Source organism: Chrysemys picta, chromosome 4, assembly GCF_011386835.1.
Source record: "Chrysemys picta bellii isolate R12L10 chromosome 4, ASM1138683v2, whole genome shotgun sequence".
In the NCBI taxonomy this organism is placed as follows: Eukaryota; Metazoa; Chordata; order Testudines; family Emydidae; genus Chrysemys; species Chrysemys picta.
Genome location: NC_088794.1, coordinates 31556201 through 31570478, shown reverse-complemented (window position 1 = coordinate 31570478; position 14278 = coordinate 31556201). Strand labels below are relative to the sequence as shown.

The 14278-nt window shown below is 52.6% G+C and overlaps 1 protein-coding gene across 10 annotated transcripts in view; it reads left to right on the top strand.

The window, feature by feature from the left end:
* The window catches only part of RASSF7 (Ras association domain family member 7), a 126181-nt gene that overhangs the window by 108551 nt on the left and 3352 nt on the right, over positions 1-14278 (top strand). For 6 of the 10 annotated variants that reach the window (XM_065591976.1, XM_065591974.1, XM_042862143.2 and 3 more), the window contains 3 exons: positions 2671-3566; positions 8893-9061; positions 11609-11716. In XM_065591976.1, coding sequence (XP_065448048.1) covers positions 2671-3566; positions 8893-9061; positions 11609-11716 — 1173 coding nt within the window. The remainder of the gene's footprint in view (positions 1-2670; positions 3567-8892; positions 9062-11608; positions 11717-14278) is intronic. The other 4 variants (XM_065591978.1, XM_065591977.1, XM_042862145.2 and 1 more) reach the window with 1 other exon arrangement.

The window sequence follows — 14278 nt, the reverse complement described above, 5'->3', positions numbered from 1 at the left end:
CAGCAAAATTCTCTTAGATCTTTGCCACATAAACAGCGTGATGCAAACGATCATCTGTGGGATCACAAGTGTGTTTAATTGCATTGGTACAGCTGTGTCTTTCAGCACTGCCTCACTTGGGATGTAAGCAGCTCATGCTAGGATGCATAGGCACCGACTTCTTCTGGCATCGGTGGATGCCCCATTTTGCATTAGTAGAGAACATGGGCCAATGTCAGCTTTTCTCCAGTCATCCTCTGTCCATAAATACTGAGCCCTGCCTGAGAAACCCCAGCCTCAGCTGGCTTGTGAAAAGGCCCAGTTCCACACACACACGCACTCTGAAGGCACGTCTTCACTACGGAGCTAACTCGGCGCTGCTGCAAGTGATAATTTAGCGGGTCTGGTGAAGATGTGCTAAATCGATGGGAGAGTGTCTCCCGTCGACACTGCGTGGTGTAGATGCTGTGCTAAGTGGATCTAGCTACGTGTTCACGTAACTGAAGGAGGGTAGCTTAGATCAATTTACCGCGGTGGTGTAGACCTGGCCTGAGTTTGCCTCTGGCTCTGAAGGTCTTTAGGGTAGGTCTGTATCGCAGTCATGCGCTGTGACCGCAGCTTGTGTTCCTGAGGTCGTTTTAATCTCGCTTGCTCAGGCCCCGGAGCAGTGAAGCTGCAGGCAGCGCCCACTTCAGCCTGGGCTATACAAGTTCTCCTGGAGCCCTGGGTATTTACTTGCAGGACTAGCCCACAATGAAGCACGTGCTGCCGTGGCTTCGCTGTTTCACTGAGATGAAAGCTAGCTTGGGTATGACTCATTGAGGCCAGTCCCCTGCCTTCACAGCAGGACCAAGTACCGTCCCTGACAGATTTTTGCCCTAGATCCCTAAATGGCCCCCTCAATGCTCAAACCACTGAGCTATCCCTCCCCCCTAGCTCCCACAGTGGGGGAGCTGAACTTGGATCTCCAGAGTCCCAGGCCAGCACCTTAACCACAAGCATCCTGCCTCCCTTGCCAGCCTGCAGTGAGGGAGGGGAGAAGCCCTGCTGGCTTGTGAGCTCCATAACACTGTACTGGAGAGTGAGCCACACAGCAGGCAGGCAAGGGCTGGGCAGATGTGTTCCTCCCGGCAGCACGCTGAGCAACGCAGAACAGCCCCAGGTTCTGCCTCCCCTGATGTTCAGCGGGGACAAACAATAGTCAGTGGCCATGTGCTCTTCTGCAGGCAGAAGCCAGGCCGTGGCATGGGAGCGTGAGACACCCCATGTGAGTCACCCAGCTTGTGCTTGCAGTTGACCTGAACTTGAGATGTGCATGTTAGTGCTGATTGCACTGTTCAAATATCCCCCGGGTAATGGTGAGCGGCGAGCCTGTCTAGTGATTTGGAAATTCACTGAAGTTGCAGCTGAAGTTTCCATCAACATGTGCTGCTGCCCTCCACGATTACATATGCCTCCAAGCTGATGCTGCAGCCCAGGTCTCCACCTGCGGCATCATTAATTGGAAGTGCAAGTAGAGAAGCACCCACATGATCAGGACCAAAACCTTGTGGGCTAGAAATCTCCTGACTCCGTCTCAGAAGCATCAGAAAATGTTTGAAGCTGAGTTATGATGTTTCTGCTCCCAGAAAACCTGCTGGCTCATGATCTTTTAATGACAAATATCCTTTCCATCCAGCAGGCCTAGCGGGTGGAGGCTGCAGTGGTACAGTGAGATAAGATGTTAGACTGGCTCTCTGCAGACCCGGGTTCTAATCCTGCCTGAGGTCACACATGAAAATGAATGTGGCCTTTTAGGCTCATCTACACTAGGAACTTTTAAGACTTGTAATTCTCCACTGGCGGCTGCAGTGGTGGAGATAGTATTAGAGCTAGGGCTTGGGAAGCGTCACCACTGTGTTGTCTAATCCTGAAAGCAGACAAACTGGTGGTGTGAGCCCCAGAGCCCCAGCAGTGTGTAATGGGTAATTACAGGACTTAATTTTCCTAGTGCAGAAAACACTGCTATTCAGTGGGGAGTCTTCAATGCCTAGGACTTGGAATCGGGGGGGTGTCATTTCAGGGGAATGGGGGGCAAAGTTGTCAGTATGTAGAATGTTATGTGATTATATTATAGTCTGCAAAGTCGGTGGTGGGTGGGTGGAGTACATAGGCCTATGAAAAGTTGGGGGTAGGGGGGAGGGTTGAGATTGATGCCCCTGCTTGAAGTGAAGCCAGGTAGGTGACCTAGGGCTAGAAAGGACAGGGGTGCCATAGGCGTGGATGGAGGTGCATTGACACAGCATTGGGAAGAACACATGCTGCCTGGCTGCAGCCACTGACATTGGTGGTCTTTGCTGGAAGCAGAAGTCACTCCCCTGCCAGGTTTCTGGTTCTTCAAGTGATGGTCCCTATTGTAGTCCACTGAGGATGGTGCACATGCATCAGTGGAATACAGGGAGGGGCCGCACATCTCGAAGAACCTCCAGTTACAGGTAAGTCGTCTCCTCGTTGAGTGTGGTGGGGAAGAGCTGCATTAAGGTAACGGTTGTGAGACGGACGTGCTGCCAGAGGCTCTACATGTTTCTAATGCAGATGGGATCTCGAGCATAGGCGGGGGGAGTGGAGCGGCTGAGCATGATGAAATGTTGCCAAGTGTGATATTCCCCATTTCTCTTTGAGCTCCTAGTGACTCATCTGTTCTTTTCTCAGGCCAGACAGGAAGGTACATTCTCATCCAGAAGCTGCGGGAGAAGGAGAGGCAGCTTCTACCGCACGAATGCCCTCTGGAGTCACTGGCCAAGTGTGGACAGTATGCCAATGACGTGCAGTTCATATTGCAGCGGACGGGCCCCAGCCTGGCCGAGCGCCCTTCCTCTGACAGTGCCCCCCAGGCTCCCGAGAGGACATTCGTCCGGGCCAGCCTTCCCATCAAACCCAGGCCGGTCAGCACAGAGGTGCCCAGGTCCCGGGAGCCTAAAAAGTCTATGACCTTTAACTTGGGCCCTATGGGCTCCAGCGATCGGCTCGCCAAGAGCAAGCTGAGACTGCACAAGAGGGACAGTGTAGACTCAAAGGACAGCACCAGTCGCAGCCATCCATCCAAGGAGGAGCTGTTTAAGACTGTGCTGCACCAGCAGGAGCAGCTGCACTCCTTGGAGGTGCACGGGGATTCCCTGGAAACGGACCTCAGGCACTGGGAGCAGGACAGGGGCTCTAGCCAGGAAGACGAGATCCTTTATCTGGAGCACCTGATCAGGCGGAATGAGATGGAGCTGGGTGAAGAGGAGTTCTGGCAGAGCGAGCTCCACCTGGAGAAGGAGTGCGAGAGGGAGCGGCAGGAGAAGGTGAGGAGCCTGCGGGCCACCATGGAGGAGTACACTCAGAAAATCCACGAGCTGACCACCAAGACGGAGGTCCTGGAGAAGGAGATCCAGTTAGAGATCACAGAGAGGGACAGGCGGGCGAAAGAGGCTCCTGCAGATCTGGAGGACATGGCTGCCAAAATGAAAAGGGATCTGGAAGCCAAGGCCAAGCAGAGCGCCCAGCTGGAGAGCAGCCTGGCGAGCGTGGGGAAGGCCTTGGAAGAAGCCGAAAGGAATTTGCAGGTACAGTCTCAGTAACGCGTGCTCCTGGGGGTCAGCAGTGGAATGCAACTGTGTTCAGCTCATGCTCTGGCCTTCCTCCCGAGCGGGGCCTACACAAGACTGTTAAGGGAGCTGCCCAGGGATCAGCTGCTGAACCGGGTCTGAAACCCCAGAACCCTCCTGACCGCTCAGATCAGTAGAGAGCTCTTTGCAGCTCTTGACAGGTTGCCATCGGTGGATAGTGGGGGTGGTCTGGGTGTTACAACCCCAACAGTTAGGGTTCAATACTACTTGGGTGGATAGAAAGCCACGGGAAGTGCAGTATGGCTGGGAGAATTAACGGACTGGGGCTTGATCCTGCAAGGCACTGAGCACGCTCGCCCTGATCCATCAAAACCCTTACGTGCCCGAATAATCCCATTGAGTTCAATGGTACCACTCCTGTGGGTCCCTGCTTTGCTGCTCAGCGTCCTGTGGGCTCCAGCCCCGAGGAGTTAGCGCCTGGGATAGACAGTGCTTAGCAAACCATATGGTGCAGGGTTTGGGGAGAGGGACTGACTCTCAGGAAACACAGCTCCTCCTGATGTGCCTGGAACGCTCATGGACATGTCCACGCTGGAGAGCGCTCATCGGGTGTGGCTCTTTGGAGCAGCATTGGCTTCATGGTGCCTGCTCAGGCTGGTAGTGGGATCTGCGCAGGGAATACTCTATGGTGCATTCCAACCACACGTCTTGGTGCTTGAGGGACACACTTGTTCTCTCCCACACTGTGGTATCCGGGACATGCCTCCAGGGAGCACTTATGCAGCACATCCTGGGGTGCTGCAGCCTTTTCAACAGCTGTAGCAATGCAACAGGGAAGACGGGAGGGAAACATCATTCCTCTTAAAAACTTTAAACCCAGGAAGATTTTAAGAAGCTCAGGGCAAAGCAAGGGGCCCTTTTTCCTTCTCTTCAGCCTGCTCTCCCTGCCCCCACCCCAAGTGAGGAGCATAAGTAGAGAGGAAAACTCACTATACCTGAGTCACATATTGACAACAGTTGCTACAGTGAGCTAGAGCTGCAGGTTAATTAGCTCATTGTGTAATCTTCTTAAAGGACTATTGGGTGGGAGGGAGAAAATCCAGAAAAGCCGAGATCAGAGAATTGCCTTGCCCACCAGCATCTTTTAAAATAGCAGGTACAAGAATTTGCAACGTTCCCCTCATGTGTCTGGAAAACCAGTGGGACTGACTGAAAGCTACCCGGGCAGCTGTCGTGGGGGTGCACCTGGGCCTAGTGTTTGCGGACAGTTTTTCACAACCGTAGGGAGCCGCTTAGCACGAAGGGCCTGGTCTACACCTAAAAGTGAGGGTGACCTAGCTTTGTTGCTCCAGGCTGTGAAAACGGTTGCACGGCACGTGATGTTTAGGTCGACCTCAACCCTCATCGTAGATGCAGCGAGGTTGACGGAAGGATTCTTCCATTGACCTAGCTACCACCTGAATTACCTACATTGACGGGAAAACCACTTCCACTGATGTACGAGGCATCTGCAGTCCGGTGCTACAGCAGCACGGCCATGGTGCTGTAGTGTAGACGAACTCTTGATCTGGCTTCCTCATGCTATTTAAATTGCTGATGAGAGGAGATCCCCCGTGTAGACCAGCTCTTGCGCTGTTTTGTCTTTGTTGCCTGTGAAAAGAGACAGAAGTCGAATGCGCTGCCTCACTAACAGCAATGCTCCTGGCCTCTCCTCACATCCACCCAGTGGTGTAAAGGCTTCTGCTCTTCTGGCTTTATGAAGGAATAAGCCAAGGTAGCAGGTGCTGCTGGCATCCAGCCTCCCCAGGACCTTTCCTCTGACTGGTGCTGCTCTTGAGCTCTGCTTGTGGCATAAGGTGCTGGGGGTGCACACTAACCAGAGGAGGCTCCATCTGGAACTTCCCACGCCCCTGCCCAGCCACTCGCCACACGTTTGCCAGTGAGATGGAAGTTGTTGTTAGCTGTAGGACGGTACCACTTCAGCTATGTCTAGCTGCAATAAAACGCATGCGCCTGGCTGAAGGGTAGATGGGTGGACTCCAGCCTGAGGCCAAAAGTTACACTGCAATTTTATAGCCCCGCAAGCCCAAGGCAGCTGACACGGGCCAGCCCTGGGAGTCTTACCACAGTGTAGACACCCCTGGAGGCCACAGCTCAGAGTGGGGACTAGGTGCTGTGCACAGAGAGAGAGAGACAATCCCCACTTCTAAGATGACCGTCTCAGTGGAAAAGACACAGGGTGGAACAGGAACCAGGCGCAGAGAGGGGAAGTGACTTACCCAAGGTCAGTGGCAGAGCCCAGCCCTCCTGAGGCCTGGTCCACACTAACCCCCCACTTCGGACTAAGGTACGCAAACTCAGCTATGTTAATAACGTAGCTAAATTCGAAGTACCTTAGTCCGAACTTACCGCGGGTCCAGATGCGGCAGGTAGGCTCCCCCGTCGATGCCGCATACTCCTCTCACAGAGCTGGAGTACCGGCGTCGACGGCAAGCACTTCCAGGATTGATTTATCGCGTCTAGACAAGACGCGATAAATCGATCCCAGAAGATCGATCGCTTACATCCGGACCAGGAAGTAAGTATAGACGTACCCTGAGTCTCAGTCCGGACTCCTGTGGTCTGGGCCATGTTACCTCCAGTGGGAGATCTGGATGGCAACCAGCTCGCATTTCTCATTGGAAATGCAGTGCCCTAACAAACTCCTTCTGGCCCAAAGCCGGGAGCAGGACAGCAGCCATTCCATGCGACAGGGAGGGAGGGAGCAGGGTGTGAATGCTGATGCTGGGCTAGGAGAGCAGCATGGGAGCTGGGCGTATGCTTGGCTTGGAACAAGTCAGCAGCCCCTCTGGCTTGCTGGTGGCACAAGGTCGCTGGGCTGGGTGGATTCTGGGGTCTGAGTAAATTGGTGAGATGGGGGGGTGATGTCTTTGGAAAAACCCTACCAGGAAGTTTTGTTCCTGTTGGTGTAAAAAGGCTCTCATCCCTCCTGAACCCCCTAGGAAAGCAGGGAGGCTCTAGTGTGATGCCTGTTACAGGTGACGTTCCCCCCATCTCCCACTCTCTTGTGTTCACCTAACCCCTGCCTGATTTAACGTAAACACTTCTCCTTCCCCAGCCTCCCCCAGGACAGAGCAGCATTAGTTGCCCCTCGCTAGGGACGCTTACGTTTGCAGCCATCGGAGCATCTTGTGTGTTCGTGGGTGGCTCCGAGCTGGTAGCTGCAAACCCTGTTTTGTATTTGTGCTTATAGTTTGCTTAAATAGAAGCACTAAGCACATGGCTTTAGTTTTTCTTCCTTTTCTGTTTAGTAGACACTGGTGCCCTCCTGTGGACATATGGAGAACTGACCGTTCTTAAAATTCCTACTTTATGATTGGTTTGATTATCCCAGTGCAAAGTGCGGCTTTGCTGGTATAGCTGCATCCACATTTCGGAGCACTTTGCCAGTGCGGGATACCAGTAAAGTGCTCCTAGTGTAGACATAGCCTCAGTCCATCTCCTCCTGCGGGAATGTTGTCTTGGCATTCCCGCTGATTAAATACTGACTTGGAACAACATTATTATTGTCACAAAGTATTGTGATTATGTGTGACTGACCGTCCATGACTAAAGCAGTTTTGCAGTCCGGTGTTTCTCTAACGTGGGCCCAGCAGCAGGTGGGGTAACTGGAGAGAGGATCCTGTTAGATTCTCCTTCCCCTTCCCCCTGCGCTGCCTCATCTCAGAGAAAACCCTGAGACTACTTCCTTGCGACTCTGTTCTCCCACCAGGCTGCGTGAAAGCGGAGTGACTGATTCAGGCTGTCAGTCTGTTCACCAGCCGTGGTGCAGGGACAGAGGGAAATACTAATCCCAGGCTGCAGATGGAGTCAATAGGCTTGAATGCGCCAGTCTTGTCCCGAGATGACCTGTATTCCATTCCGATGCCTCTTGGAACCTTGTTCGCATTACAGTTGACACTGTGCCAGCTGCAAGTCCGTGCTGAAGATCCTGTAGTGTGGTTTCCCTGTTCTTGGTGCACAGACTGCTAGCTAGAGCCACAAGGATACCGACCTCCTTTGTAAAGTGCTTTGAGATCGACTGAGGAAAAGTGCTATACAAGAGCTACGTATTAATGAGGATAGTGCTATAGACTATGCTCTGGTAGTGCATAGCATGGTTTGTAAGCAAAGCTCTTCAAACCCTAATGTAGACAGGACCCAGCTTGGTTTCCTGTGGCCCCTTCTGCCCTGAGGTTGAAATCCAGTCTCTGTTGGTCCAGCTTTGCTCCGTTGTCTTCTCTGGAATAGTACCTAGGTGTAATCTGGATACTATGGTGTAGCCAAACTTGAGGTCTCTCCAGGACATCTGCCTTGCTAGACTTCCTTGGTTTTGCAAAGATGAGTTGGAAGGAGGAGGCGGAAGTGGAAGTGGGTGTAGTCAGAGCTCCAAATATGCGGCACCCAATGAATTGCAAAGCGTGCGTTTGTATCTCTTTGCAGACAGGCTTCACCAGAACCCTGCAAGGAAGCCTTGAGCAAGAACCCTGCCTGCCTATCCTTGGCTGGCTGGGAAACAAGCTCTGTCTTTATCTGGTTCTGCCCTATGCGAGAGAAAGGAGGGCGAGTGTGACTGGGTGCCTAGTTGAGATTGAGTGCCGTGGGGTATTGTGGCAAGAGGCTAAAATGAGTTTGTGGGAAGGACGCTGCTGGAATTTAGAAGCCCTGCCAGGTAGAGGAAGTAGCAGAAGGCCCATTCCAGTGAGTCTGATCAGGTGACTCAATAGACTCTCTTTTCTCACGGCTGGATAAGAGCCCCCATAGGAGAAGTGTCAGGTTGGTGTGTTGGTCCCTATAGCACTCGCTGGTTTTCTCTGGCCTGGGTGCCCTGTCTGAGTTTTCATTTACATTTAAAAACAAACAGCCGGCAAAGTCAGCAATGCGGCCTTCCGAGAACTGGCCTACAAGGGGCTTAATCACCTCGGGCCATGCTGGTTCTGTGTGTCATAGTCAGGTCTGACCTCATAGGTGGAGGATGGCAGGCTCTGTTGTTGGCTTTGGAAGCATCATGCTAGTGCAGCCCAAAAGAGGGGGTGTGAAGTGCCGAGTGGTCACCACGTCTGTGCACAAGAGAGGAGTGATGTTATTTGCCCTCTTGGTGGCCCTGCTGTCTCTTGATTTAGGGACTCGGAGGAGGTGGTAGGATGAAGGGTGAGCAAGGGGAGGGGGACCAGGAGCCTTGCTGGCAGCTTCGTCTCTGGAGGTCCCATTGTATTGATACCCTTTCTGCTCGGCAGATGAGGCACAGCTGTGGAGCTTATCCTGTTCACCCTGTATTTTGCAGGCCCAGAATCAAGAGCTGGAGGAGTTAAATAAGGAGCTGAGGCAATGTAATTTGCAGCAGTTTATTCAGCAGACGGGAGCCACAGTGACTGTTTTGCAGTCCAGACCTGAGGATGAACCCCAGCTGGATCAAACTAACCACGAACTGCCAGCCTGCCAGAGAAACGGAGGTCAGAACGCAGTTTGGAGACTCGTTTATTTAATGAGCGGGGCGCTTGCTTTAAGACCTGCCACTATGCTGGGCTGAAATGCTGCTTTTAAAACCTCCTAATTCCATTCTAACTCTTGTCATCTCCCTGAGATTTCCTTGTCAAGGTATCTATAGCTTTCACCTTCTGTTACCCGCCACTGCCTCCTGTCTGGTTCCTTCACCGTTTGGACGTAGTTCAAATATCGAAGCTGGATGGACTCGACCAAAATACTTCTGTAGTTACACGCATTGAGATTAGGGTCACCAGGGCTCCTGCTTCAGTGTCAGCCCATCCGCCATGTGGGCTGGGAACAGATTGTCCTCACGATGGCTAAGTGCATTGTGGGGGTTTTTCATCTTCCTTTAGAGCAGAGGGCATAAGGCTCTGCTAGCGGCAGGATATCAGGGCTAGAGGACCAGAGGTCTGGTCTGATCTGACAGATCTGTGCTGCTGTAACTCACTACCTTGGGCGGTGTTAGACGCTGGATTTGGGGGGTTGACTTCCTAGTAGTGTACCTGCCCCTTCTACTCCTTTCCTAGAGGGAGCAATTGTGGGACAGTCCATAGGCCAAGGCTTTCCAACCATGGTGCATTAAAACAGAAGTGGCTTTGGTGGGAGCTGAGGTTATACTGCCCCCTGAAAGACAGGTTGCTTCTACTTAGGGGCCTAAGTATGGCTGTAGGAGCCTGGCTGTAAGTACTGGCATTGAAAATGTTGTCAGTAGTGCCTCGGTGGGAGTTGTCAGCAAATGAGGATGATAGGACCGCGGCTGGGCCTCCCGCACTACACCCACCATTGTGTGTGTGGTGGGTAGGGTGAGTGAGAGAGACCCAATTCCTGGCTTCTAGCAGCAGAGACTAGAGGAGACTGTTCCACCTTCCCATGGGCCTGGGGAGGAGGGTGTTCCTATCTCTTGAGGTGATTGTCCCAGGGCTTCCCACCCCCTTTGGGCAGAAGTGGCCAGCCCTGGAGAGGTGTGCGGTACGCTTGAGCCCTCTCCTCGCTGTGGTACTGCAGAGGCTGTTTCTGCCCAGCCAGGAGGCAAGAAAGAGCTGAAGTGGGGAGAGGCCCTGGCCTCACACTGCTCTGTTGCCATTGGCAGCTTTGCTCTGGGTCAGGAACCCAAATGTCTGAATTGGCCATTCTGCTTACCAGCCTCTGGACGGCTGTGTGTGACATCATTAAATGTACGTGTGTGGTGGAGAAGCAGGTGGCTGAGAAACTGAACCTACCCATAATTCCAAATACCGTGGCAGGAGGGGGAAAGAAACACAGAGCAGTGACGATTAGCTGGGAATCTGCTTCCGTTCAGTTACGGCTCTTTACGTACTGTGGGCCCGATTCTCCCCTGGTGTCAATCCGTAGCGCTCCACTGATGGTGGTAGAGTTGTGCCTGTTGCACCAGGTGAGAGTCTGGCCCTGTATGTTTTCAACATCCTGCGATTCCAGAGACCAGACTGGTGTCTTCTAATGCACAGAGACCGAACGTGACTCTGTTCTGGTTGAGCTGGGACTGCAAGGCAAAGATGGGTTCTTCACACAGCCACATGCAACTTTGGAAGTGGGGAGGGGAATCCTTTCCTTCAGTGATCTTGGCTGAGTTGTGGCTGCGTTCATCCCTAAAGGCAGTTCAGCCTCTTTACACGGGAGGATAACATCAGAAGAGCTCTTGATTCCGAGGCTGAGTGCAGAGACATGAGTGCGACGGTGTAAAAAGCTCTTTTGCTGATGGGGAAGGAAGCGTTAATGCTAGCTAGTTTTCAAAGTATTACACGTGGTTTGTAACAAAGGGAGAAACACAGTCCCCTTGGGATTATATGTTATTCAGTTCAGGAAGAGCTGGTAGAATGTCTGTCCATTGTGAGTAAAGACATGTATGATATTCGTGCAACTTCCACTATAACTTGCCAAATCATAGCCGAGGAGGTGTTCGCTCGCCGCTGTCACTGTGGATGCTGGCGTACATGAGATTTGTGTGTACTGATGATTCAGATCTAGACTGGAAAACCTGCCTTGACTGCAGCACAAAGCAGAGAGCTCCCATGGTATGAAGGACGTTAACCTGTGCAGCGGGCACAGCGCTATAAAGAACACTTGGGGTGAGGAAGGCTACAGAGAAGTGTTTGAGACGGGGATTATTCACAGGGATCTGAATTGATGACTGTGGAGGAGGGACATGGAACAAAGGTTTCGCCACTTCTTCCAGTAGCACTACTACTTGCTGGACTATAGAGAAGCTGCTTTAGTGTAGCCTTAAAGGCTTCTCTGAGCCACATGAAACGTATGAGTGATTTAGAAAGAGGACCCCCAAGACTGGAGTCAGGGTAGGCTTTTCTCCACAGTAGTCTAGAAGAGGGGAAGCCCCTTCTGATCCCCCTTTATTACTGGGAAGAGTCCAGGCGCAGCCCCCAGACATGTTTTGCATGAACGTCCCTGCTGGGGAGCTCTGGACCGACCCGTTCCAAGGGTGCTAGCAAAGCAAATCCAGCTTGACACTGAACCGTGAACTTGTTTCTCCTCCCTAGGCCTTCTCCATCCCAGCACAGACTCTCCTCCTCGACCAAGCGCCAAGCAGTTCCTCGGCCATCCACGGAACCTTCAGAACCCACTGGTGTCCAGCCTGAACCCCGAGGGTGTGTATGTTTGAACTGGCCTAAGCCCTGTTGTGCTCCTAATGCCCAATCTTGCCAAGCAGCCCTGCGAAAGGTCTAGTCTCCTTGCAACGGTGGCAGCTATCGCCTGCGCAGAGGAGGCTGTGACCCAACTCTCAGACCGCTCGGTGTTTCTCTCCTGCTCGCTCCTCCTTTCTCTGGTATTTGATTGCAAAACGAATAGCTGCTCTAAAACAGCAAAGGCTTGGCTGTCCTGCAGTGCCTACCGTAAATCCTTGTGCGTTAGGGCCCTTAAATAATAGTTAGCAAGTGGCAACCAGAGCATGAGGGATGGGATGGGGTCTGGCAGCTGTATTACTTAAAATGATGGGCTGTGGGCCATGGTGCCGTGTAGTGCAATAATGCATTAAAAGCATCCTGCTGTGTGATGTCTGCGCTATGAATAGGTGCCAATGTGACCGTGACACTTAGACCTGGCACCATCCCCTTCTCTGTGTCCCACCACTAGGGAGAAGCTCGCTGCCAGAGCAAGCTCTGCAGTTGACTTCGCTCCCAAAGCCAGTGTCTTTGCTGTTCAGTTTAAAGAGTCATCTCTGCTAGTTCAAGCCTGTTAAAAACTCATTGGGTTGGGATGCTGCGTGCTGAGTACTAGGAGCTTCCTCACCAGCAAGGGACAGGCGTTGCTCTGCACACGCAGAACGCATTTGCCTGCGCCCCGACTCCCATGATGCATTGCGCTGCCAAAAGGACTCTCGAATCCCCTGCCCCGATGCTGGTAGTTGCAGGAGATGTCCTGTTGGTGTTAGCGAAATGGCACCGTGGGAGAGCCCAATGTAGAGCAGTTACAGCTCCCACCCGGAGAGTCTCTCTTGGTTTTTTATGATTCTCTGCAGAGAATCAAGTTATTGCTGTGCCGGGTCAGTTGGCCTGGTGTCCCCCCAGAGAGTGTGCCTGCACTTTCCCCCATCCCCGCAGCCTCCACCAGTTTAGCATGAACAAACCTTGGCAGCCATATGCAAAAGAGCCAAAGGACCCCAAACCTTTAGGCCTGTCAGAGACTCCACACTTCAAAACTCAACCGCGACACCTACTTGCTCCTAGCCAAGATGCTGGGTGCCCGTCTGCGTGTTTGCTGCACCAGCAAGCACGTTCTCTGCCCTCCTACACATACAAACGGGGGGGTCAGTGAGATGGATCAGAAGCTAGAAAGCTGTGGAGCAAGATGGGAATTCCCATGTGCAATCATTATCGCACCTCTGGCATGCAGACCTCCTTGCGTTGGTTAGAAATACCAACACCCTTGCAGTGGGAGGCTGCTGAGGATGTCAACTACTTATTTTGCCCCGGGTCAATGGTTTGACTTGTTAGAGGAAGGGGAAGAAGCCTTTCTGGTTGTGCCCTGCTCCTTCCCCGGATGCAGCCACGCATTCGGCTGTTTGTTTAGATGTGGCAGACCGCACTGTAGTGTGACGACACATTTGACCCACCCCGTCCATTAGTTGCCATTCAGATCCCCCTGAGAAATGCAGAGAGACCCAATCCTTCCACAGGGGATACGCAGACTATATTTTACTGTAGAGCCTTGGTGCCATTTTAACACTTTAGTTCTGATTTTCACAACGAGCTTTTAAAAACTGTAAATAAATTGGTGGTTAGGGAATTAAATGGGGAGGGGGTGGGGAGATGGGGTCTTACCCTGGAGGGGGAAGGAGCCAAATGGGGATTTTTATCAGAGACATTAAATCCTTTATCTTGAAGGATGCGGGGGGCCGGCGGCTGAGACTGCAGCATCCTACCCAGACCAACAGGGAAAGAGCCACAGCTGCCCCCATCTCCCCGTAATGCGCAGTCCCCTCTCCCAGGCGCAAGGACTGCTACAAACTCCACCCATCCATCTAAGACCTTTTCAGGGCACTTAGCCAAGGGGGTAGGTGTACCGCCACCCCGTGCCATCCATTGCAAATAAAGCACCTTCCTTTGCAGACCAAGCGGTCGCTTCCGAGTCGCTCTCCTTTCTTCACAACTGATTGTGATTTTTCATCCTTCTGCTGCTCTTGCTGGTCCTGGTGGAGGGGAATGGGGGCCTGCAAAGGAGAGGATTTAGGTCCTGGACCGAAGCCCATCTAAGTCAACGGGAGGCTTTCTATTGACCTCAGTGGGCTTTGGATCAAACCCTATAGGGATGTGTCTGTTGCCTGAACTTTCACTGGATTGTGTTTCTTCCTCGTTCATGCTGGAGTGGCGGAGGGGTGGGGGGCGAGGCATTGCCCAGCTAGTTATTGGGAGGCAGAAATGTGTGCCTTTGAGGAGGGGGGAGAGCTTCATGCTCTTCCCAGCAACCCCCTTTGGAACTTGGCATCTAGCCTTTCCTGGTTAATTCCAGGAAACACTGGAGCACCTTCAAAGAGCTGCACAGGGAATGCCAAACCCTTCCCACCCAGCCTATGGCACTGGAGTGAGTGGGGAAGAATGACTTTGCATAGATCTTCTTCATAACAGTGCTTTTCTATACCAGGCCTTGGCATCTCTGCCCCTCCCCCAGAACCAGCTTGGGAACTGTCCAGTTAATTATGCTAATTTAAC